Source organism: Anabas testudineus, chromosome 12 (genome assembly GCF_900324465.2).
Source record: "Anabas testudineus chromosome 12, fAnaTes1.2, whole genome shotgun sequence".
Taxonomy (NCBI): Eukaryota; Metazoa; Chordata; class Actinopteri; order Anabantiformes; family Anabantidae; genus Anabas; species Anabas testudineus.
Window position 1 is genome coordinate 1,250,086 of NC_046621.1, and position 26,164 is coordinate 1,276,249.

At 40.2% G+C, this 26,164-nt stretch overlaps 2 protein-coding genes and 1 long non-coding RNA gene across 3 annotated transcripts; 1 reads left to right on the top strand and 2 right to left on the bottom strand.

Moving 5' to 3' along the window:
* Positions 1-216: 216 nt before the first annotated feature.
* Positions 217-4,557, bottom strand: il1b (interleukin 1, beta). The gene is made up of 6 exons (XM_026354659.1): positions 4,472-4,557; positions 4,084-4,135; positions 3,388-3,577; positions 2,637-2,819; positions 2,386-2,519; positions 217-1,012 (listed from the first exon to the last, which is right to left on the bottom strand). Exons 1-6 carry the CDS (start codon positions 4,504-4,506, stop codon positions 809-811), a joined length of 798 nt encoding a protein of 265 aa, XP_026210444.1. The 5' UTR covers positions 4,507-4,557; the 3' UTR covers positions 217-808.
* Positions 4,558-10,701: 6,144 nt separating this feature from the next.
* Positions 10,702-25,267, bottom strand: LOC113158618 (metal transporter CNNM3). The gene is made up of 11 exons (XM_026354658.1): positions 24,562-25,267; positions 23,925-24,259; positions 23,368-23,544; positions 22,285-22,442; positions 22,003-22,146; positions 21,752-21,910; positions 20,608-20,777; positions 19,790-19,886; positions 18,848-18,978; positions 17,070-17,196; positions 10,702-14,039 (listed from the first exon to the last, which is right to left on the bottom strand). The coding sequence occupies exons 1-11, from the start codon at positions 25,237-25,239 to the stop codon at positions 13,990-13,992; spliced, it is 2,226 nt and encodes a 741-aa protein (XP_026210443.1). The 5' UTR covers positions 25,240-25,267; the 3' UTR covers positions 10,702-13,989.
* Positions 14,901-17,610, top strand: LOC113158620. Its single transcript, XR_003298581.1, has 2 exons — positions 14,901-16,267; positions 17,309-17,610. It is a non-coding gene; the product is annotated as an uncharacterized LOC113158620 (long non-coding RNA).
* Positions 25,268-26,164: the final 897 nt, after the last annotated feature.

A 26,164-nucleotide genomic window follows, 5' to 3' on the forward strand; every position in this document is an offset into this window, starting at 1 on the left:
TGATTTCCTGTTCTAACTGTAGTGGCTTCATATCCAACACATTTAGAGATCAGTGGCCTTTAGAGTCTGGACACGAGTCACAGCAGTGCTATGAAGAAACTAACATAATGTTCAGTGAATATTTATAAATATATAATATGGTATATCATAATTTTTAACTTGGTGCATGATAACGAAGCTACTGATGAATGAAGTAATGATGGAGAGCATGTTAATTAATTTATTTTGAACAGCATGAATAATATATCAAAACCACCTCTAATGAATCTAACGGGGTCCTCAGCAAACTCGTGTTGACACTTTCTTATGCTTAAATTAAAAAAATACAAAAATGAAATGGCATTAACAGAATTACAGTCAAAGCGAAGCTGACTAAAATAAAGCTTATATAACTAGGAACACTTATCAGATTATTAGACTTGTAATGTTTTACCTACTTTAGTTGTCACAGCAAAACAGAAAATGTAAAAAAAACAAAAAAAAAAAGGAAATGAATTGAATAAAAAAGACAAATATAATTAATAAGTATTAAAAATGTAGTTTAGAGGAATATCCTTTTTCAACACTCTCCACCAGAGAATAGACATTTTACACAGCATTAGGTTAGAAAGTGAAAGAAGGATTGTTTAGTGGTTTTTACACTGAATTAGAAATCTGCACTTCACAGATGGTACAGGCTGCAGTAGCAGGTGATAGCGCCATCTAGTGGTGGTATAGTAAAGGGCAAACGTAAAACAAACAAACAAACAAAAACAACTTAAGCATAATTCTGGATACAATCATACTGTACGTGGTTCCATAAAGCAGTTTAGCTCATTCTGAAGTTAGTCAGGCGTTGGCTGCCCTTCTCTTTACACATCTCCAGAGGCTGATCTTCTTTAAAAGATGTGCTGATGAACCAGCCGGGGCATTTAACAGACTCAAACGTTGTCAGACATTGTCCCGTACAAACCTTGTAGAACAAGAAACGATTCACATTTTTATCACTGGCCAACTGCTCCTCACTGCATTCCTGCAAGACAAAGACATAATGTTCATTATTTTGTGTACAGAAGCTCATTTCTGCCAAGTAGAATAAAATATAAATTTGTAAGGCAAAAAAAAAAAAAAAGCCATATAGTCAGTTATAGAGTAAAAACACAAATAGAAGATGAAATTACTTTTGAAAATTTAAAACTAAACATGAAATAATATTGATTTATTTTTCCCTGATTGAAGACTTTATAATACACTGCCCGTCCAAAAAAAAAAAAAAAAAAAATCACCACCTGGATATAACTAAGTGCTAAGTGAACAGTTAAGAGCCTCCCTGATAATTACTACATGGATGATTCTGTTTCAGCTGCCAACAAGTTATTGAACCCCAACTGATGCAGTGAGTAGCTTCTTATTTCTTCAACAACCATGTCATCACAGTATGTGATCACCCATATGAGGATGGGTTCCCTCAATTGTAAAATTGTCAGTTGTAAAAATTGTTATACAAATAAAATTAAATTGAATTGAATGTCTGAAGACACATCCTGTGGTCGTGGAAAAGATGTTAATCTGTTTCAGAAGGGTCCGATTATTGGTATGAATCAAAGAAAACATCTGAGGAGATGATGAAACTAAAACTGGGTTAAGAACTGTCCAATGGAAGAAGATCATGTGGTCTGATGAGTCCAGATTGACCCTGTTCCAGAGTGATGGAGCATCAGGGTAAGAAGAGAGGATGTGAAGTGATGCACCCATCATGTCTGGTGTCTACTGTAAAGGTCTGTGGGGGCAGTGTTATGATCTGGGATTGCTGCCGTTGGTCAGGTCTAGAATGAGGTCAGCTGACAACCTGAATATATTGAAGGACCAGGTTATTTCAACAATGGATGTTTTCTTCCTTTTGGAAAAGTAGTGTATTTGGACTTCTGATAACCTTCCAATACTTACGTCTACCTCCCATACAGTGGCAAGAAAAAGTATGTGATACAGAAATAATCCTAAGTATAAGAAGTATCCTTCTTAATCCAACACTTTATTTTTTTAGGATTTCATTAATCAAAATACTTGTTGAGTAATTTAAACTTTATTAACTTACATGATATGAATAAAAAATAACTGTACATACGTATTTGTTATTTTAACCAATATATGCAGAGACAGTATTGGATAAAAAGGCAGTTATCTGAATGTTTTGTACACTGAAATCTACTTATAATAAAATCAATCAGAGTTTAATGAATCCACAGGCAACTAAAAATCCCTATGACTGGCTAGTTTTACTTTACATGCAGTTGGTAGATATTACATTTATTAATATTTATTATTATATTTAACATCTGAATCTGTACTTACCATAGATGACAAATAAATGTTGGGGGGAAAAGGTGTGAGACATTTTCTGCTTACCTCCAGATTTATCACAGCTTTTTCATCATCCATAGAGCAGGTAATATGGTAGTTGGTGTTTTTGATGGACAGGAAAACAGTCAGAGACCCATTGTCTCCAGAACCGAAGACGCCTTTCGACAGTTTAAAACCAACTAATGCAGAAAAAAGACAAAGGGGGAAAATGTAACGTTAAAGACATTGTGGTTTTATTTCAGGGTTTTTTCCTTTCACCTACTAAATAGGTGCATTTTTCTCCATTCGTTTTGTACCTCTGCGGTCGCTGTTTCCTCCTGTCAGGGTGATTGCCTGCAGTTTTACGTCTCCCACAGTCGTGCAGTAGACGGCTTTCTGTGAGGAGTCGGACAGAGTGCACTCCCTCACGCTGTTCAAACGGCGGAACACTCTTTCTGGCTTCCCTGTGCAGGAGTTGTTAACTGTTTCCACAATTGTTTCTGTGAAGAGAAGGAAGATGTAACATGAAGTAAACTGACTCTGTTTCTGCTGCGGTTTTCCACATGTTAAAAACTAGAAGATGGAAATGAATCTCTGGGAATGCTTATGCTTCATCTCCCTGGTCGAGGAGTTGATAATGGACAAAATGTGTTCTAGAATAAATTAGATTTTAATTGATTTATATTTTAAGAAGCACTAATCTGGTATTCTTCAGTGTTCAGACCTCTCACTGAATTGGTTCTAAACACTAAGCTGCTGGAAACGTGTGAACTGTGTGGTATTAAATTGTGGAATGAGACTGAGGGTTTTCATCATTTCTGTGGTCGGGTTTTTTTAAAGAGTGGCAGAAAGGAAATCTGATGATGCATCAAAGATGCTGAACTGAACCCAGAATTTCCTAACACACAACAACAAAAACTCAAAATCCAATTGACTTGACTTTAACATCTCTAATAACTAAAACTCTTTGGAGCACAACCTATTTTTCAAAAGTATGCAGTTTCCTTTATTTAGGATTTTATACTATATTACATTATTTCATCTAGTGATCATCCTGTCACTACCCACCGTCTGTCACAGTGTCCATGATGGCGCTGCACAGCTCATCTTCGCTGAGGTCCAGGTTGCAGCAAGTCTTGGTCTTACTCATCTTGCTTACTGCAAGCACTAGGTTGGCTACAATCTTCAAGGTCCTTCGGTTGCGGGAAACTACCAACTCAAGTCCCTCTTCAACTGTGATGATCTCATTTTGAACATCCTGCACAGAACAAAAAATATCTGCATATTTGAATTATTCCTAACGCTGTTAGTATTTCACAGCCTTTACACATCTCGACTTGTACATACATTTAACAGTTAAACTGTAAAATGTTCTTTAAACATGAGCGATTTGTCATTTTGAAACTCCTGTAGTATTAAAGCTGAGCAGCACAAAGAGCATCCTGATGACATATAATCCAACACCGGTTTGTTTCTGCTCATCAAAAAACCCCGTGTTTCCCCCATCTTCTTCTAAAACAGACAGTTGCTTTGTTGCCTGAATTGAATCTAGCAGCTAGGTTTAATGTAGTAGCTGAATATTTTTTTTTAAATGCATGTAAACATCTTAAATCCAGTGAAGTGAGCATTAGTCAATGACGGAACATGTACATGAGAATGAAACATACACGTGTATAAATCTGAAAGGTATGAGAGTACAACTGTACAGCAAGTCACAGGAACAATGTGCATTACGTACACACACTCAGAAATAATAATAATTACCGTCTCGTTGAAAAAGTTGGATTCAATTGTTGTTACATCTGAATCCAATGGGCTGAAAAAAAACACAAGATGCATTTGAAGACGATTGATTTGCACACATGGGTGTGTAGTTGTTCTATCTGTACTTGTAGTTGGATATGTGTGTTTTTTTTCTGGCTTTTTCTTATTCAGAGCTGTTTCTTCAGTGTGATGCTGAGAAGTGAAACACGCTGCCAGACAGACAGGAGCTGTTTCCTTTTTAGCTGCAGGAACTCAGGATGTAATTATGTGAGTTCCTGTATACATTATACTCTCAACTCCTTTAAACACATCAGATATAGTCTGAAAACATTTTTAAGTGAAGGCAGCATCAAGCTAGATTTAAAAATAAAAGCAGAAAGAGACTTACCAATCCAGAGCTTGAGACAGATCAAAGTCACCCATTGTCCTGATGATGAAGTGTTAGATTCTTTCTGTCACTGATTTGTCACCTTCAGCTAAGTGCAGAATAACTGAGAGTGTCGGCCGCGTCCCCTATACAGACACGACAGACTCCACCTCCATGATGATCACATGCCCCGACCCTAACCACATTCCTGTGGCAGGTCTGTAAGGTGTGGGAGGTGAAGATTGTGAAGGTGAGAGTCAAATCTGCAGTGGTGATTCAAATATCAATTAATTTGTGTTTTTCTCTTTATCACTTTCTTAAATTGACACAAAATCAAAGCAAAGCAGGTAAAATAATTCAGTAGTTGACAGCTTAACAAGACCCACCGACATTAGTCGAAGTTAGGATAATACTTTGAAGCCTGTTAAACAACTTCCTAATAAAAAAACTAATCTAATGAGTTAAATACAATCTAATTCAATGAGACATTTTACATTTGGCTGCAGGCTCTAGGACATAAAGGTGTTGGATGCCTCGTACAGTAATATGGGCTCATTCGACCTAGAAAAAACGTTCCCTGCAGTGAGTGAAACAAATAAAAGCTTAGGTCATAGTGTCACCATCAGTTTTAATGTCTGGTAGTTCTCTGGACAGTGATTAACACGACTTTTTGTCCCAAAGTCCCAGAGATCTTAGATATTTCTGCCAGTTTGCCACAAGTTACATGTGGACAACATTGTTGGTTCCCTTCTGTTAAAGGATGTAAAAACCCACAAAGGTCACTGAAAAGACTTGAAACAATCAATAATAAATAAAAATTTACGAACAATTGACTGACGAAAATCAGACGGAGCTTTTGAGTTGTGGTTCAACAGAATCGTTTTAAAAAACAAACTAATCAAACTGTCCTGAAAGAAAATGACTTCACTTAATATTTTGTGGCATGACCTTTTGAAGCAATCAAACTATTTCTGCACCTGTTAATTTATTTATGACACAAACTGTTCACTTGTTCCATCTGGAGCCTTTTGAATCAAGTGTTGTCGTTGTCTTGCTGCAGAATGAGGCTCCTAATACTTCCTTCCTTCCTTCCTTCCTTTCCTTACTTACCTTAAAAAGATAAGTTGGACAGAAACCATCGGTCAGGTCACAGGTCAAATAATCTTAATGTAGAGGAGACATGAGGTTACTGCAGAGCGCTTGAATTTAAAGAAACCAGGCGACTACAGTGAAAGATGCAGCACGAGAAAGTGGACAAATGGTACGAAAGTGAGATTTAATCACAAGTGTTTTCAAACTGTCTGTGGTTTAGATGGTGAAATGGTTCAGAAGAACTAACACACTTGTCTGTTTACAGTGCTTATCACTGGTTGAGGGTTAACAGGTGTTTCAACAGCTTGGCCATTCCCTATTATTTCTAGTCCGACATCGACCTACAAATCAAATCAAGGTAAAACAGGTTAGTTAGCCGGCTTCTATAACCTTTGTCCTACCTTCGTTTATTTAAGGAGTTTCCCCTCATTTGTTGAGGAAGATTGGGTGGGATGAGATAACTAACAAATAACATCTGTTCCTCCACCTCTGCATAAGTAATGACCACCAACACAAGGGGGAAAAACGGTGTAATTTCCATGGTTGGAAATAACCAGAGCCAGACGTGTTGAATGAATATAATATATCCTGCAAAGGACAGTTGTCATTTGGTTCCAGCTTTGATCAGACGTAATGTGGAAAATCAAATTACATGTAAGTAAGAAGAGTTTAAAGAGTTTTAGTAGCAGAAGCTGAGTTAGAAACTAGCAACCTGGTTATCTGTCCTGTGGTAGGAAGTTGTGGTCATGTGCCTCCTGATGCAGACATGTGCACACTCTCAGTGAATGCACATGAAAGAAAAGTGACTAAGAAAGATAGAATGGCACAGTTAATGAAGCTTGATATGAATGTTTCTGCATAAATACGACCTAAAACAGTCTAATAACACAACAAATTACACGTTTTTGTTTGGCTCCTTTTCCACAATAAATAATCTTTTAAATGATAAATCTTTAAATGTTTTCCTCAGAATAAGATTTTTACATCTGGTGGCAGTAAACTGCGCTGTATTACAGTCCACTGCAATGTTTACAGTTTGTCTGATCTGGACAGTGAAAGTTTTCCTGTTGCCTTTGTACACCTCCGAAATGGATTTGAAATAAGGTGTTTTGTGTGGTGTGTAGACCTTAAGCCTTATTTCAAGAAGTTAAACATGAATGTGGAATTAATCATTTAGGAATTGCAGCCTGGTGACTTACTTGGCTACTGGAGGATATTCCATTTCTTTGCCTTCGAAGTCTTGAGTATCTGTCACAGTTTTAGTTATCCTCATTGTGAAGCACTGTCCCACCAGTTTTGTTGCATTTCACTGGCTCTAAGCAGAGAATAAAGCCCCGTACACCTCACAATTCATCTTACAACTTCTGTCAGCAGTCAGATCATACACGCCCATACCATAACACTGCCTCTACCATGTTTGACACGTGATGTTTTATGCTTTGAATCATGAGCTGTTTCCTTCTTCATACTTTTCTCTCTTTTCTGGTTGATCTTGGTTTCATCAGTCCAGAACGTTGTGTTTTCTTTGATTTGCCCCTTGGTTATATCTTCTGTAACTACATTCATGAAGGCGTCTCTTCACGAGTGTTCTTGACGTCTGTAGATGTTGTAAAGTGGAAAAAGATTCTGTGACCATTCACTTTATTTTCCATGGTCTTCCAGACCTTTCAATGCTGCTGAGCTCACCAGTGATTTCTTTTGAAGAAGAACTCAGCTGTTGATATGGCCACAGCTAACATTTTTATTGTCTCTCATACTGGTTTGTTGTTGTTTTTTAATGTTGAGACCTCCCTTTCAGCTCCAGTCTCTCAGTTTTTAAATGCCAACCAGACCTTTTATCTGCTTCATTTGTCTTAAAGTAACTAGGGAATGGATGACACCTGGTCAATCAGCTTCTTATCAGTCAATTGTCCATAATGCCATATTTTTGTAAACATCTTAAAGTAAAGCTGAAAGTCTCCACCTTGATCACATCGTGCATTAAAATGGCAGAAATAAGTAAATAGTTGAATTTACACATTAAAAGCCTACTGACTTTGACAGTGGCTGTTAATTGCTGGGTCTACTCTGGTAGGAACTGCTTGCGGAAACGGGTCTCACTATAATCTACAGCATATTCTCATTTTCTCTTCTCTATTAAAGGTTAATGCTTGGTTAGCCAGAATCTCTGACCTTTGCATTGTTGCATTTGCACCATTCTTTTGCTGAATGTGAGGAAGTGGTTGATTTTCTCAGCCTTTAACAGGATATAGAGTTGGAATGTGGTGCAATCTAAATACAACCCTATATATCCGTACCTACAACTTTGCATTTAACAACCACAAATTTGTTGTGTAATTTCCATAAGGTAAGTAACCAGAGACACTGAAAATACTACAAATCAATACTGCAAATTGAGATAAACCCAGTGTAGAACATTAGATAAATTAAACATATATTTAGAAATGAGAGAAGTTCAAAGATTTGCTGTAGCCGGAGGTGAGGTAGCAATTAGACGCCCGGTTGTCTGAGTAGTAGTAGCTGACGCAGATGTAAAGATAATGGTGCTACATGAGGCAAATTGTCACTGAAAGTACACGAAACATGAAATTGTTCTCAGGTGTAAAGTAAGTGACCAACAATGATTAAATACTTGAAAATTTGTGATGCAGATCCAGCAAAACGTGATCTGATTTTCACACATAAATACCCCTCGTATTTATTTTATGGTTGTGGAAAATGATCCAATTATGAATATTTGTGTGAACGTCTAGGATCAACATTTGATTTGAAGGATAAAGTAGAGTCTGTTAATAGGGTGTGAGTCGGGCAGGACCTGTAATTATCAAAAGCCCCTTTTACGCTGCCACTTCCTGCTGTACTGATCCACCTCGAGAGGTAGAGTCATAGGCGAGGGCCGTTACAGGGGTTAGAGGAGAGGAGGTGTGAATTGTGATGACATGCTGTGGTTGTATCACTGGAGTTTTTATGATGTGATCTCATAGTTGTCTTGCATTGTGTTCAGTGTATTAATGATTCCTGTTTTCAGACTTAACGCTGCTAAAATGTGCAACTAGTTGGATGAAGGCAGCAGAAAAACGGAATCATTTGTTTGGTGACATAACCCGACCAGTATTTATCCTGTCATTCCTTTCTGCTGCACGTTGTAAAACAGATTCCGAAGGATCTTCATGGCAGCGTTTAAAAGTGCAGTGTAAATACACAAAGGTGCTGTAATCTTCTCCCCGATAAGACGACACTGCTGTGTTGAAGAAGCTAAAGAAGAGAAATCTGGGCCTTGACTGTCAGTCAGATCCTGTCCAGTCAGAAATGCTGTGGAAGGACGTGAAGCAGAAACTTTAGGCTTAGAAGCCAATCAGTCCCTCAATTGAAGCTGCTCAGTAGGGAGAAGGATTTAAGACGGGATCATTTGTAATTTAATGTTGAATAAACTGGTAATTGTATGGATTTATTAATTTTTATATAGGTTCCCTTTATCTATTTAGAGTTAAGAGTTTCATATTCATGCAGAGAAACAGGAACTTTACTGCACCGCTGTACGTTCCGGTCTCAGAGCTTTCAACCAGCCCCTTAATACAAAGTCTGAGCAATGTGTGAGCTGAAAGATGCAGATCCAGCACTTTGTAGGTGTGATCCCTCTGTTCTGGCTGAAAATGTACCCGAGTGTGACAAATGCAGTAAATATGTGATTTGTGAAATGGAAACAACTGAAAACCTCGAGAGCAGGAGATAATTCTGTGGGTTTGTCACGATAAACAACACAAAGTGGCCTCTAGAAGTCTGAAAAAGACCCGTTCACTGAGTGTTTCTTTACACCGACGACTTTGTGCGTCGGTCACCTCATCCGTCACACATCAAGAATAGGAAAAAAAGATGTCAGGAAGTGGTCTCTGAACAATTTATCAGTGAGCCATGCTCCAAAATCAGCCCAAGGTGGAGGAGATATCAGATTACTCTGCTGGTGGGAGAGTCGTGGGTTTTCACCCCTGTCTGCCTGTGTTTTAAACTTTATTTTCATTTTCCCATACATTATTTACTGCATTTCAAAATAGATGAGAGAGAACCAAACATCTGTTGAGCTTCAATTCAGATTTTAAATACAACAGAACAGAAAACCCAACAGTGTCAGTGTCACGAGAGATAAAGTTATCTACAGTCACTTCAGGAAATACTCTGAGCCCTTGGTCAGATTTTGATGGTGCAGGAGATGATGCCGCAGACGGTTTAATGTCCATGTGTTTGTTCCTCTGATTCCTCTGAAGATTAATAAATATAGTGCAAAATGTATAAAATATAAAATAAAATGTTCCAAATTGGCCACTAACGATCGGTCGGTGTCTAAAGATGATGGTTATTAACGGACCAGCACTTCTTCCTGTTACAGAAAGTGGAAACACGGTTCAACAAACTCTATTTATAAAGATGTGAGTGAATTTCAGTCCAGATGAGGTCAGATCAAAGATGAAGACTGAGTTTGGAGCTTCTATTCAGGGCTGGTTCGACTTTAACCCCCACAGATTTCAACTGGAAACTGTGAATCAGTTAATACTTGGATCGTTTGATGGGATTGTGTTTGGGGATAGATGTTATCAACTTAATGATTCTTTTAAACATGTCTCATTTCAGTGCTAATGTCGCTGTGTGTCTGCTGCAGGTGTTGTTGACGGGTTCGTCGACCTTCGATTGACCTAATTTACTGGTTTCTGTCTGTTCTCTCGTCATTTCCAGGACGTTATGTTGTTCTGTATGTGCTATGCTAACTTTAGTGCATTTTAGTTTCCAGCACAGTTTTTTTTGTTTCCAGATTCTACAGTTTTGTGCCGAGTGTCGTAAACTGGCGACGTTGGACTGTGCTGGTTGTTGTTGGTGCCTAACCGTTGTCTGCGTTTGACGGCGTGTATTGTGTGGTGTTTTGGGGACCTTGAGTAATAATATCTTATATTTCTGAATTTAAGAACTTGCAGATACTGAGACCGTTATGGATATTTAATAGTTGATTAATTTAGAGGCAGATCTTCTTTTCCTGACTCGTTTACTTTCTTAAAATCTTCAAGCTGCTGAAACTTCTCGTCCTATTTGATCCGTGTGACGTTAATATAATGTGGCTGTAAATGTTTAATGATGTTTCTGTGTGAAGATAGAAAAAGACAAACAACACGTTTAGAACAGGCTTGAGTTTATTTCCTAAGAAACGTATTGAAAGTGTTAATGTGGTGGAGTCTCAATGCATCTAAAATTCCCCCAAATAAAATAAAACAAAACAGAGTTTCTATACAAATGTAACCTGGACAGGAAGAGGAACTGATTACGCTGCTAAGTTCTCAATAACTCTTGTGGTAACAGTGTTGTACCTGAAAACTGAGGCCAGTTACCTATAAACTACATCCTCAAATCTACCTAAGCATTCAGATATTAATACACAGCTCTACACATCATCAGACCCCCCACTCAAACACTTGTCTCAGTCAGTATAAGCACAGAGTAATGATTATCTTCTTACATTCAGTCTTTCTAATATCATAGTACAATGAAATAAAAAGTAAACGCTCAGAATCTCATTTCAAAATCTCCTCCTGGAGTTTGGAAAGCGACGCTGAGCTAAAAGGAATCAAAAGGAAAAGACAAATGTTGCTAATGTAACACAGCTGAGACCCCGACTGCTGCAGGAAAGGTTTGGTTTGGATGTTTTCAGGTCACATTTACACTATTTACTGTACAGGGAAGTTCTGTTGCGTACCCTCTTCTATAGAAGAGGTGGGACTTCTTCTCCTAGAAGACTCTCTAAGGACCACTGTGACTGAGGAGTAGGGCTGAGGTCACGTTAGGCCTCATAAAACATTACTGGTTTGGTTAAACGACCGGAAAGTCGCTGACGTCCTCCTTCAAGCTTCACCCAGGTGTTTGCATGTTGTCGTGGTCCGTAGAGAGTCTCCACCCCAACATTTGTCTTTAAACTTAAACTTTAATTGCTTCACGATTACAGCTCATAACATGCATGTAAAACAGACGTGAAAATCTCCAAACCGAATCTTTTTTAAAAACACTGATTTAGTTAAATGGCTCCAAACGCCTCACTCAGAGAGTCGGCGTCACTTTTCTCCTCCTTATCACAAATTTCTTAAACATACGAACACAGAACGCTGGAGTTAGTTTATTACCGGTCACATGAAACAGCGACAGGTAATGAACACTAGACGCATGTTCTCCTATCAACATACAACATGGGAGGAACGTTAAGGCTGGATGCTGCTTGCTGACATGTATGACGTTACACACACTCACACGTTTATAGACGATAATAGATAATGATTGAACGTTAATCTGAATCTAGTTTTAGAGTCTAAATCACACACGGATCGGCGCCTAGATGATTCAGTGCTGGGTTGATTTAGAAACAGGTTTAGTTCAGGTTTGGGGAGTCTCACAGTAAACGATCTGGGTTTTCAACAAATCCCTTAAAAAGACTAAAAAAACAGCAATGAGTCAAAAACCCAAAGAAACTAGTTTGACATCAAAGAAAGTGAATTAATAGTCTGTCAATAGATCCTTTATTAAAGCCGATGTTTATTTTGACTCGGTCCAACATTTACTGTCAAATCCTCACTGTGGATTAATAAAAATTCATTTTTCAGATTTAACAGGGTTGTTTTAGTCTGTTCATTGGATTTTTTTTACAAAATAAAATGTAGAAAAGCTAAATCTAGATTATTTCCATTCTTATAACTGTCCTGGGACAACAATTTGCATAGAGCTGCTAGTTTTATTATATATATTAATTTATCTCAACGGGTTAGTTTATAAAATGTTAGCATATAATGAAAAATACCCATTATTTTAAATTGAATGTTTTCAGATGTCTTTTTTTTAAGAGTTCGTTTACATAGATGTAAAAGGACAAATGATTTGTTAATTACAACATTTAGTTAAATTTTCTGGCAATTGACTAGACTGAGTAGTCCGACTTCAGTAAACTCGGTATGCCATCGTTTGAAGTACTGCCTCATTTAATACTCAAGTTTTAGTATTTTAGTACTTTTTTAAAATACTTGAATAGAAATACTTCAATAAGCACTTCTTGGTCTTATCAAAGAATCGGCCAATTACTTGACTATTTTGTTTAGAAAATGTTGAAATATTATGAAAAAATCCCCATTTCTCCCTTTAATTATTCAGTATTGCTTGTTTTAGCACTAAGTAAACGATAAATGTAGCTGGAAATACTAATATACTCATAACCTGAATAAACACTGTTAAAGTGGGACGGTCTAATCAACGGACATTTAAACTAAATAAAATAGTTTCTGATAGTTTGTGCTGTGTGTGGTCGGTAAATACTGAGGTTTCTGCTCAACCGGTCGTCACAGACGAGACAAATACTGGAAATAAATCAAAAGCTCTAATTCCTCGTACGTAACTTGATTAGTAGCAGATTCTGAAGCCGATCGATTGTCAAATATACAACAAGACACATGCATGTTAAATTACCACTAGTGCTGCAACTAAAGTGTTTTTTATTATCGATTCATCTTCAGATTATTGTCTTGATTCATTCTCTAAAATGTTCAGCACAGGTTCTTAAATTCTAAAGTGACTTTTTTACAAATGAAATGAGCAGTTTGATTTTTTTACTAGAAAAACAGTTCAAACTAAAGGAATTATTATTAAAATAGCTGCAAATGCTGTTTTATTCTAATTTCTTAAATTTAAACTCTGATGACATTAAACTCAGGTTCATCTTTGAGCTTCAGTTAACATCAGTTAGCATCAATAAAAAACTATCACTCTTTGTTAGCAAGGCGCGTTTAGTCTTTACCCTCAATCTAACTTAGATATATATGTATATACACAATATAAACCACCTATCATTAACTGCAGAATCTAGGCTGAATTTCTTTTGGCTACACGTTTCTATGTCTGATAGAAATCTACTCAGGGTTTACAGCATGTTGGTGCACAAATTTCATGTGCAAATCTGCTTTTAACTAACTTTTGTGTATTTTAGTGTCTCTAATGGACAGACGCTTTAGGACAAACAGACGCAGACAAACATGAATTACACACATACACATGTAGCTTTGGCACCCAGACAGGCAAAGTGAGGAATGTCGATGGGGAGTTTAGTACAAAAGGCTAAACCTGGAAGAAAGGCACCGCCAAATTAAAATAAGATGCATCTATATGTATATACACATAGTCCAAAGTGTATAAAACCACATGAAATAATAATAATTGCAATGGAAAGCACATAAATGAGTGTGGATGGAGATGAGATGTTGAGCAGCGGCTCTACATAACATAAAATCACTCTCACTCCAGTCTTGTCCGTAAAAAAAAAAACTACGTTCCAGCCATAGATGATTTATTAATAAGAACAAATTGGAATAAAAAACAACAACAAAATCTATGCTTGGTTGGAGCAGGTTTAACAGCGGGCAGTCAGAACCACACTACCCATGAGTCTCCTCTTCTGTGGAGCTCTCCTGGGCTCTACTGCCACCTGTGGAACCCGACCAATGAGAGGAGAGGTGGGGTGAGTGGAGCAGGTTACATCAAACACAAGAACGTTAAGGTGGTGCAGTGTGACACCGGCTGTCGACATGAAAGATGGCACAAGAGAGACGGAACAGAGCGAGACGTTGATATAAAGACGTTTGTGTTCATTCAATTTGACATTTGTACCTGAAGTGAGTGGTTGAACTAATCCCGACCATCCTCATCTGAACACACCTAGTAACTCATGATGTACCGTTCTGTAATTATTAGCAACATCAGCTACTTAAAGGGATTTTAATGCTTCCAGAGTACTGAGGAAGTTTTATTTACAGATGTGATGAAGCTGCAGACGTGTAACTTGGACCTATATTGTAGATGTTTTATTGGTGGTAGCAGTCGATGATAAGTTGCCATTAAAAATGGAATTCTTTACAAATATATAGTTAGAGGACATGCAGTGGGACTGATACTGATACTGTAGTCTGGTTGCTCCACTAGCTGGTATCTCTTACAGTTCCAGGTATCAGTGCGACTGTCGTGTGCAGCGGTGACGATTTCTGGTCTGTGTCATGTGGTTTAGCTTCAGCTGTCAGATGTTTAATGCTCCAAACTAGTGTCATCAACAGAAGTAGAGCAGCGGCTCAGTGTTCTCAATATTTCCATGTTCTACTGAAAAGTTGAAATTCATGAACTTCCTCGTCTGGTGGCAGAGTTGAACTCATGACTAGATGAAGTTTCTCCTGCAGAACTTCTCTCACTGTGATGCTGAACTTTACTTTCAGAGCTCCACTACAGCAGCTGACGTCAGAACCTGAACATCATCCCACCGTTTACCACGACGTCTGTCGCTCGGTTGGTTGGTTGGTTGGTAACCATCTTTATGGCGACATGGAGCCCCCTGATTGAACAGGTTTCCAGTCGGCTGTGGGGAAACTGGTTTCACATTTAGTGGTTAATGTTTTCATAACGGAAACTCGAGTCAGAGTTTCCAACACATTTAATCGGATGTGATGATTGTTTATTTGTTGTTAAATTTTAACCTCCACTCTTCTGTTAATTCCTATTTACTGTAATTTAACAACTCTGTTCCATTAGTAAAGAACGGCTTCAGATGTTTTACTGTTAAAAGCACCAGTGTTTGAACTTTTAGTAGCTGTAGAAGATCCTGAGATTGTTTCAGGAACTTAACCTAACTTAATAACTGAGTTACAGCAGGTGGTAAACGCAGCCTGGACGACGTCTCTATGCTGCCAGACGAGGAAGCGTCTCTGTTATTTAACAGATTTCAGATTTCTTAGTAGAAATAGCTGCCGACCATCAAACGCATCGAGCTGCATCTTTCTCGTTGTTCTGTTTTCATCGCTTTTGTGCCATCTTGTTACTCGTCTAGTCTTTGAACACGTTCAGGTGATGTAACGCAGCCTCGGGCATATTGGAAGTCGTCTGCAGACGTTTAAACTTGTGCTCAGCACTGCAGAGTAAGCAGCTGCTTTCTGTTCTCATTCGACAGTTTCATCTGTGATACAACAACAATCTGCTGAGTTTCTATGAGGTTTGTTCCCTCATAGTGAACCACGCGGTCACCGTGACTCACTCACGTTCACTGTGCTGTGGCCACAAATACTGACACCAAATGTGGCTTGAACTGCTGAAAACAAACGTTTCCCCTTATTTTGTATATTTTTGTGAACAGTGAACAGATGTAATGAAAATAAGTTGCCTGAAACCCTGAAATCTGTTTCTTAAAATCCCATTTATCTGTACTACTGATATTTAAATGAGACGTTAGAAGATCATGAGCACAGTTAAAGGGATTAAGAGTTAAAGCTCCTTTAATTTGACTAAATGACATGAAGCTTTGCCTTAATTAGTGCCCCTTAAAATAAGTTAAAATAACCTCAGCAGCATTATAATAAGGAAAAAAGGTAATCCAAACAACGCCACTTTATCCAATTAATTTAAGTTAGTTCAGATTTAAAACTAAAACAAATCTTTAGTAGGTTTTTATGCTTAATGATTAATTCACATTAGATTCATGTGTTTTGTCCTCATGTAAAAAATGAACAGATTTCCTGAGCAGAAAGTTGGTGGATCTCCAATATGAACGCCAGAGGACTCGTTTCATCACCAGCTTGTTTCATCATCTCTACCAGAGATTCAGTTTCTGAAGGGAAGTGAGTCTGACCAGACATGCTGCTTCTGAGAGGACACGACAGGAGGTGTGGACTAGATGTGAGTTTACGTACCCGACACACAGAAGTGAGATGATTTTAGGGGGAAAATGAAAACGAGAAATGACACAAAATGCAGAAACTTAAAGAGCTTCACAAATACGCACAGGCTGATTCCAACCCGCTGCCCTACACTTGACCTGTATCTGTGCCTCAAACACAAACACTGGAAAATGTAGTTTAAATTAGCGTCTTCAGGTGTTTTTACTGCTTTAATTTAATTTTATTGCAAAGATAAATGTAATTTTCTTATTTACTTGATATGATTTTCAAATTAAATAATTATTTTCTCATAGAAATCAGGAGGTTCCCAACATTTTCCAGTATCTTTATAGCTCCACCGTGGGAGAAACTGGTGGAGGGGCTGAAATGGAAAAGGGCCGTTTACACCTGGAGACACAGGTAGTGAATTAATCTGTGGGACTGTAGAGTTAAGAAGGTAAAAACAGTCCTGTGACACCTTTAGGAGGAGACAGAGGGCAGGACGTTACTTGATGGGTTGGTCTGTGTGAGTATATATACATATATACAGTCTGCATTAATTTACCTCATGCAAAAATACTAACAGTAGTTCTCAATGGTATCGAAGAATGAAAAGTTTACAGGAAACTCTGGACGAGCCAGAGAAGAGAGGAGACGTGGAGGCAGGAAAAAGAGAGAGAGAGAAAATCACTTTAGATCAGGTGAAGGTATCATCCTATCAACACTAGAGGCTTCGTTATTTGGTGAGTTATCAACAGTAAAAGTTAGTTTTTGAGGAGCAGCAGACCTCAGAGGTCAGACAGCGTTTTGAGCTCAGATACCTTGTGTGGTGTTTCTGTTGTTGAGCAGCTTGGTCTGACTGTTGGGCAGGATCTTAATCTCAGGAGGATCTGGACTCTGGCCGGCACGCGATGCCCTGAGAGCGTTCAAATACTGGAGACGTGTCACCTGCAGCGTGAAACAGATCGAGTTAAAGGCCGAGACGATCTATTCACTTCGGTTTTATCTGCACAAATGTTAAGAACCTGTTGATGCACATCAGCCTGTTTTGTTTCCTCAGGACGAAGCAGCTCAAACTACTTCACGCACTCTTCAACGAGAACGTGGGTCTGGGCCTGAACTGGTGCCACCGCAGGAGGACGAGGCTCTTCACCAATCCACGGTCTGTGTGTTCACCTTTAGCTTCATTACATCGCTCCTACTTTCTACTTCACACTCCTCCCTTTCTCTACCTACAGTATTGTTCAGAATAATAGCAGCACGATGGGACTAACCAGAATGATCCAGGTTTCTAGTGTATTTTTTATTGCTACATGACAACAAGTTACCAGTGGGAGCAGTAGATTCATGATATGCAGCTCTTAAGGCTGTGAAACTGGGCAATTAGTTAAAAGGGGTGGTTTTCTGAGAATCTACTGCTCCTACTGATAACTTGTTGTCATGTAGCAATAAAAACATCGTACTGCTAGTATTCTGAACAGTACTGTACACCTCTCTCCCTCTCTCCTCCTCCCCTTCCCCTTTTCCTCCCCCTCTCTTGACTCTTGCTCCCTCTACCTTGATGCAGAGAGGTACAGGTACTCACTCAACTCATGCTTCACCTCTCTCACCCCCTCCACCTCCACCCTACTTGTTTTCCAGCCATCTCTTCAGGCAGCTGCTGAGTTCTGCTAAAACTGCTGAATTCCTTCTCTGGCTGAGCGATGAGTCCTACAGGACACAGTTTAAAGACTGAAGTGAAGCAGATCGAAGGTTATTACTCAGTTATAACTAAATATGTTATGTTGTATGTCAGAAAATGGGCGACATGTCTCCATTTGCATGAATAGTGTTTGAATTCATAGCACAATCAGGCCTCTGAATTGTTATCTGATGGAAGTGCAGGTTTGCTGGCACTTGGTCACCTGTAGGCCGCATGTGATGAAAGAACTGCATTGTACAATTTCACCCACTTACAATTCAGTTCCATCCTCACAACCCAGGTGGTTTCACAGTTGTTTACTCCTGGTCTCAGATGGTCACAATTTACTGACTGTGCAGGGTTTCAAATCCAGTCAGTCAGAACTGATGCAGTTTCAGTTTCAGTGGTTTTAAAAACAACATATTTGGTCATAACTCAGTTATAACCTTCAATCTGATTCACTTCAGAAAAAAACTCAGCAAAAGTCTTTACACTGTGTCCTGTAGGACTCATCGCTCTCAGCCGCAGAAAGAATCCAGCTAGATTTGGCAGTTTTACCTGGTTGTTACAGTTAAATCAGTAAAAATCTGTCTTTATTTTTATCCAGCTCACATTTAGTGATTCACTAAACTGGACTGCACCATTAAAACTTTGTGGCTAGTGAAAAATGTAGTGATGTACAGTCAGTGACTGGGGAAACATCTACTGCGAGCAGCCAAAGGAAGTGACTAACATGAGGGAAACATTATGTGTTTGTTCTCTGGTGACCGAGATCATGACTCAGACGAGGCCGAGTTCCGACTGCTGCTGCAGAGACCGAACAGAAAGAGAGTCGACTCCCTGAGACTTCCAGTGTTGTCGCCACGAACCTCACAGCGTATTTCAGACCTTTAGTGGTGGGAAACAAAGCATACACACCCGAATGAGCTGCAGGTCCGTGAGCGCTCGGACGGTGTAGTCGGGACAGTAGCTGGACGGGCTGGTGGCGTCTGCTGACTCGAACGGATCCCTGGGAGAGTGCCGCTGCGTCGACACCGGAGACTGGTGCACTGTTACATCACACACAGAAATACAGTTAGTTTGTTTTAAGTAACAATAATGAGCCAAATCATTTAATGTCTAAAATAAATTGTAATTAGCTGCAAACCAGCATAGAAATAAACCAAGTACAGTTAATATCATTCTGATGTACCTGTACTACATTTATTCTACTACATTTATCCCGGCTGTAGGTACTAAAGGTAAAGAATAAGATTCTTAGAAATAAAATCTAATGAATGAGCAAGTTGTGACGTATTGTTATAAGTTAATTAGATCTTTGGACTAATCAATAGTATAAAAAAGATTTTAAAGTTGGACACCATGCATCAGTCATTGATGAGCATTAAGTAGAAAATGAGTCATTCTGCCCAGTTTGTACTTTGAGTATATTTTAATACTATGCAGGAATGCAGGACTACGGCGCCACCTAGAGGACATGTGGTAGAAAAAAAATGAAAGCAAAGTGGTTAAAACGTGTGTGCACACATTAAATGTGCTGATGAATCTGAACGAGACCTAACGGATATAAAAGATCAAATGTGGAGCCACAGCTGTAGAAGTAGTACTACAGTACTTTGAATACTGATACTTTATTCCAAAGTGTAATGAATAGATTCTGTTGATAATGTGTAGACATTAGATACATTAGACATCGGTATAGTATAATAATATTGTTATCCAAAGTACTGTAGTACTACTTTACTTTACAGACTGTTTAATGTGCACATGTATTTATTTTGATTGTATTTTTCTGTTTTTCCTACCACATCACCTGAAGAATTGTTTTTTACCTACTATATGACTCCATACTGGTCTCACCTGAAGACGGCAGCGTTAATGCAGACACCCCGTAGTAGGTAAACGCTCCGTTCTCAAACTTCAGCCGCTCCTTTCCGATCTCCACCTCCACCCGACCCTGAACACAAATAAACAAACTGTACAGTTAAAATTAAATGTTCATAAAGTACAGTGACTGTGGTAAACTGGAAATAACTGATGACATTTTGTTTCATACTTCAACTTAATGTAAATACGAAGGCTGCACCACTATTTGTTTTGGCATGGACTAGATTTTTATCTCTGTATCTAAATGTACAATAACTGGTTTATAAGATCTGGGTTTCTTAACAACTCTAACTGATACTTACAATTAATAAAGCTTAAAAATGTCTTTATAGTTTACAGGGTAACAACATTAACATTTCTGTTTTTGTGAAAACACAACAGTTGGATCTACGTGAACTCTGACCTGAACCCCACAGATCACCTGTGGAGACACCTGAAGACACTTCACATCAAATCTGAATTAAGACTGTGGATCCATTTGTACAGGAGAAATGTCTCTTTTTATTTTGGATATATTTAAACACCATGTTTTCGAGTTACTTATTAAACTGATTTTCAGTGTGTAGAAAGTAAAACAGCCTGAACACCAACATTTACAAAATCTGTTTCCATTGATTTCTGCTCTTTGTGTTCCCTGATGTTAAAACTGTCTCATTGTATTTTTTTTTATTTCTTTAAATCCACTTCATGATCCCTGTTTGGAAAGTCGAGTTAGAAAATGTTTCACTGCAGAGACGACTCTGTGTGTGTGTGCAGAGCTGCAGCAGACGTGTCCGAACACGAGCACATACCTGCAGCAGCAGGATGAAGTAGTCCACCGGGTGGTTGCGAGTGTAGAGATAGTGTCCTGGGCTCAGCCTGTTGTTTGGGTCAAAGTGCACTTCCTGGTTGACACTGGGGTGACGGAGCAGGTGGAACAGGACCTTCTCGGACACACGGCAGGGGCTGAAGTGCTCCACCTCTGTAGGGGTCAAAGGTCAGAGACACAGTGAACTCACCAGAAGACCCAATGTATCTACAAACTGACCTCAAATAACTCGAAGAAGCTCCAGTTCAATGTGTGTTTGTGATGTTTCAGCAAGAAGATGATCAATTGATCCTTTAATAGCACGTCTGATTTATTTCTACGTATTTCAATTGTACAGAGATTAAAAACCTGATAAAACAAGAACTACTATCTTTAATCTTAATCTAGCCAGAGAAACCAGATTACACACTTTCTTTGAAGGTTTTCTTTCCAACTGAGTCGTCACACGTCATCTAATCTAAGGTTATGATTCTGGGACAGGAAGTTCTGGAGGTATGAGGGTCACTTACCGAGAAAGGCTTTGTAAATAAATAAACAGAGACAGTGAGGGCCTGCGACAGGACACCAAACACAGTCCTGGGTTAATGACTTGAGCACCGTGTTAAAACACGTCGTGATCCAGCAGCAGGAGCTCAACTTTTTCTGGGACTTAAAAGAAGAATCCTAACACAATGATTGTCAGTATGTTAAAAGTGAAACCATCAGGATATTTGTATTTAATAATTAGATAAGACTCTACACCAGGGCCGGTTTCACCAAGACAGACTTTGACTACTATTAGATAAGTAGGAGACTTTCGATCGATGACTACATTTATCTGCTGCACTAAGTTGTGTGGCTTCATTATCTTAAACAGAACTGATTAGCTGTGAATTCTGGGTAATTTAAAAGATCTCTGCAGCTGAGGCAACGACAGAACAGTAAATGCAAAATAACCAGTGGTGCTGTTTTAAAACCTCCAGTCAGGAAGCTGTGAATTTAACTAGAATATGATTCAGCTGTTTGACTATGAAATGATCAACCCCCCGTTGTCGAACTCAACAATCATTACACGTCCTGTGTTGAACTGTGACTCGGTGCGAGGTTCATAGGAAACTAGAACTTCACTCGGTCTCTCACACACTCACCTCTGGACAGGAAGCGGTGTGTGGCCAGCAGCAGCTGTGGTGACGTGCGGATCTTGGGTTCTCCTTCGGGAGGCTTGAAGAGAGAGAACTCCTCTTGGACGCTGCGAGGCTCCAGAGGGATCTCCAGCGGAGGCAGGGGGCGCTTCACCTTCCTGTCCACTGCAGGACGAGGCACGGGATTCATTAATTATTAATAAAATAAATGAATAAACATAGAGCAGCAAAGTCTAAAGCAACCAGAACAGACTTACAGTAGCCATCAGATTCATCCAGGATCTCTGATTTGATGATTTCCTCGATGACGTCCTCCAGCGTGACCAATCCCAGCACTTCATAGAAAGGATCTCCCTCCCCCTCGTTATTCACTTTCTGGACGATGGCCATGTGAGAGTTACCTGACAGAAGATGAAACATTGAATCATTGGAAGGATAAATCGATTTACCTTCATTAAACTCATAAATCTAAAGGCAGTTAGACAATCATTGCAGACGTGACACATGTGGGGAGTAATGTGTGAGTAGTGTGATCACACCTTTCTTGAACTCCTCCAGCATGGCGTCTAGTTTGGTGTCGTTGAAGACAAAGTGTAGCGGATGATTGTAGAACTTTGTGATAGTCGTCATGGGGGTGCAGTCTTCTGGGTCCACCAGAGCCAAGTCTTTCACATAAAGGATTTCCACAATGTTGGACCTGGAAAATCATGATGATTTGATGTGAAACCTCAAACCACTTCAGCTAGACCACTGAATGTGCCCAGGTTGATGTTATTAAATATGACTTCAGTTAAATATGAGTTACTCTGGGTCACCAAACCAACACGGATCAAAGAAATATGGTGTCTAAACAATAACTGGTTCTTTCTTTGTCGTAAACCAGAACAGAGTTTGTAACAGAAACTATTTAAGACTTTAGTTTTTCCCATTCTCACAAGTCATAATAACAGTGTGGTGTTCCACAGGGATCTATTCTCGGGCCACTATTATTCCTCTTATATATAAGTGATTAACTAAAAGTGTTCAAAAGCTGGTTGTGTGAAGTCCTTTAATGTTGAGGTGGACTGACCCGGACATTAGCTCCTCTGGGTAATGTAAGGTTTACTTTGACAAAAGTAACCAGATCAGATTCCGTCTTAATTACGCCAGACAGTTAATCAGGGTTCCAAAAATATGGAGCGAAGTTCATTAATTTAGTTATATTTAAAAGCATAATTTAAGGATAATGTTTTATTTCCATTTCTGTATTTATACATAGGTAAAGAACAAGCCCACTGAGGCTCCTTTGCTCCTTGCACACATACGTCTCTTTATTTTTCTTCTTTTATTTGTGTAAATAAATAAATTCAGGAATTTAGCCGTTAAACGGTTCTATTATTCCTTTTTAGGAGAGAACAATAATTAACTTTTAGTGTATATGTAATGTCAACAAAAAATAGAAAAGAGAAAATATTCACATTTGATAAACAGGCTACAACATTTCTGATTAAAAGTCTCAGTGATTAATTGTTAATTAGAATATTGTTTCTACTTCATTTTGAATTAACAAGTGTTTTCAGATGGAAGTAGTGGTTGGTCGGTTTCTGGCTGTCTAGAGAAAAATGACATGTTGCTGTTCCCACCTCTCCTCCTCGTAAATGGGCACCCTCGTGTATCCGCTCTGCATGATCTCCGACATGGTGGAGAAGTCCAGGACCGCCGAGCTGGGCAGCATGAAGCAGTCCTTCAGAGGAGTGAGGATGTCCTCCACTGTCTTTGAACGCAGCGCCCCGCGGCTGAACTCCTCCTTCACAAACTCACTGCACAAAGAGAAACAGTCGGATGAGATGAAGGGACATTATGGAAGGTGGTGACAAACTTAAGTCCTACATTAACAAACTTCTGACCTAAGTGACTCCAGAGACATGAATTCTGATTTTTACAGTTCTCCATAATCCTTGAACTCATCACCGTGAGTCCATCTGTTAACTCCAAAAAAAATCAAAACACACAGCACGATAGGATCTGCATCACATGTGTGTGTGTGCAGGGATTCATGGTTCAACAGCAGTCGTTTCTGGTTTTTATCAATGCAAATCCAGTTTGGACTCTGTGCCGATGAATAGACCAGGACCAGGATGTAAGAACATCTCTAAAGATCTAAATGTTCCCAGGAAAACAACAGCTCCAACATCCATACCTGTAAGGATCATGGACACTCGAGCGGATCATCTCCATGGCCCTCTCCCTTATGCCACAGGTGCTGATGTCCCTCCTCAGCGCCAGGTCCAGGATCAGCCCCAGAGGGCAGGACAGGGGACAGGTGAGCACTATACAAACCTGGGCCAGCCAGGTGAGAGCGGGCGCCAGCTGGAAGCCATAGCCGGAGCACAAGATGTGAGGAAGCAGTTCAGCCAGGAAGAAAATCAGGAACCCGCTGGTGAAAACTGCAGAGACGATGGAGCCCAGGACCCGGTAGAGGAGGACACCGAGGGCCGAGTGTCCCAGGACACACAGGAAGAGCAGGGAGCAGGTCTGGGGGGAGAGACAGGGCTGTTAGAGGAGGTCAGTGTGAGCAGTGTCACATTATTATCTGAAATAATATCAAAACCCCACATCTGACGTGGTCCTGGTTTTAGTATTAAACTAGAGTCAGAGACAAACCCCCCCATCACATCTGCAGGAAACCCAATCAGCTGCACAGGTTTCCGGACTGTGGAGCTCTGCAACCAGCTCCTCGGTAAATCAGAACCAAAAACTTTTCTACTCCTCCGAGTTAGACTCTGGATCACTCAGTGCTGAAGACCCGGTCCCTGTTCTCTGTCGCAGAAACTCACCAGGAAGTTCCCCCTCCTCCTGACGGGCTGCAGCCGCTTGGCGGCCCGCTTCTCCTCCTCGGAGCCGCAGCTGTGCAGCACGTACAGCTCCACGGGGTCCAGCCACAGCAGGCTCAGGTTCACGGTCCTCAGCAGCGCGCACACCAGCAGCAGCGCCACCACCAGCACGGCCAGACCCCACGGAGGGACGTGGTCTGCGGCCAGTCCCCGGTCGGTGTCGACCCGCAGCCTGTCCAGGCCCGCAGACCTCCACCTCCCCCCGCTCTCCACGCACAGGTGGTGGTAGCTGTGCTCGCTGCCTCCCGCAGAGATGCTGCTCTGCTTCACCTCCACCGTCACCGACCCGCTGAACTCCCCGTCCGGCGTGAAGTTACCGCTCACCTGGAACGCGGACTTCTGCCGGTTGGAGTCCTCCTCGCACGGGTCCGGAGCATCCCCCGCCCCTGCGAACGCCACCCACGGCCAGCTTCCATTCAGATCGGTCCCGAAGAGCCGGAGCGTGAACGTGGCTCCTTCTGGCGCCGAGATGATCCGATCCTTCATACACACCAGACCCGCCGGGTCCTCCAGTCGCAGCCCCAGAACCCGAGGAGCCTCCTGGCTGCAGGCGCCGAACCTGATCCCGCAGAACAACAATACCATCAACAGGAACCGTGGACCTGCCAAGCTGGCCACCATATTGGAATTGGTCAGCCTGGCTCGGCTCGGATCATGTGACTGTAGCGCCACAGCGGCCCCGCCCACCGGCGCTGGTGCTGCGTTCAAGTCGCCTCATAAACCGAAGTTGCGAGTAGGAAAAAACGGTCTGCTCTGCTGTACTTGAACATCACTCTGGGTTAGGGTCCACCTAATTCAGAAGGAAATACTTTACTCCTCTAGATTTATCACTAGTTACTTTTTGGCAGATTTTTAAAACAAAATAAATGAACTAATAATGATTATGGATGAACATTTACAGAGATATTTGACCCTTGTTTTAGATTAATTAAACTTAGAATGGACAGTGTGTTGATATCATATAAACTTGAGTGTTGTGTGAACTTCTACCAGCTCTGCTAAGTACTTTTACTCCCTTACTGCGTCAATACTTAATTATTTATTTTACTTTGCATTTAGAAATGTACTGAGTGGAGTACAAGAAACAAAATGGAATATTTCAGTAAAGTACAATTATGTCTAAGTTGTATTTAACTGAGTAAATGTACTTAATTCAGTGAAACTCTCTTTTTCCTATTCTGCCGACGTTACCTGAAAGTAGCATGAGCCACCTAAACACTGCAACTGAGCTGCGCGGCCGCCATGTTGGCTCCGCACAGCACGGCGGAGGTCGGGGGCTGTTGTTTTCCTCTTCATCGCTCCGCCCCCTCCTCCTGTTCACAGCCAATAAAACACAAGAAAACAAGCAGCAGCTCACGCCCCCTTTGTTAGATTTCATAATGAGTCATCCATCACTGGGGGAGACTCTGAAGACCTGATACTCACTGAATTAATGCAAATTTAATCACGCTGCACAAAAGGAAAACGGTATTCAAAGCTGAAAGAGTTTTTAGACTGAGCAGTGATCTAGTGCGAGTTCTGTGCAAGAGATGTTGTAGCAGTCAAA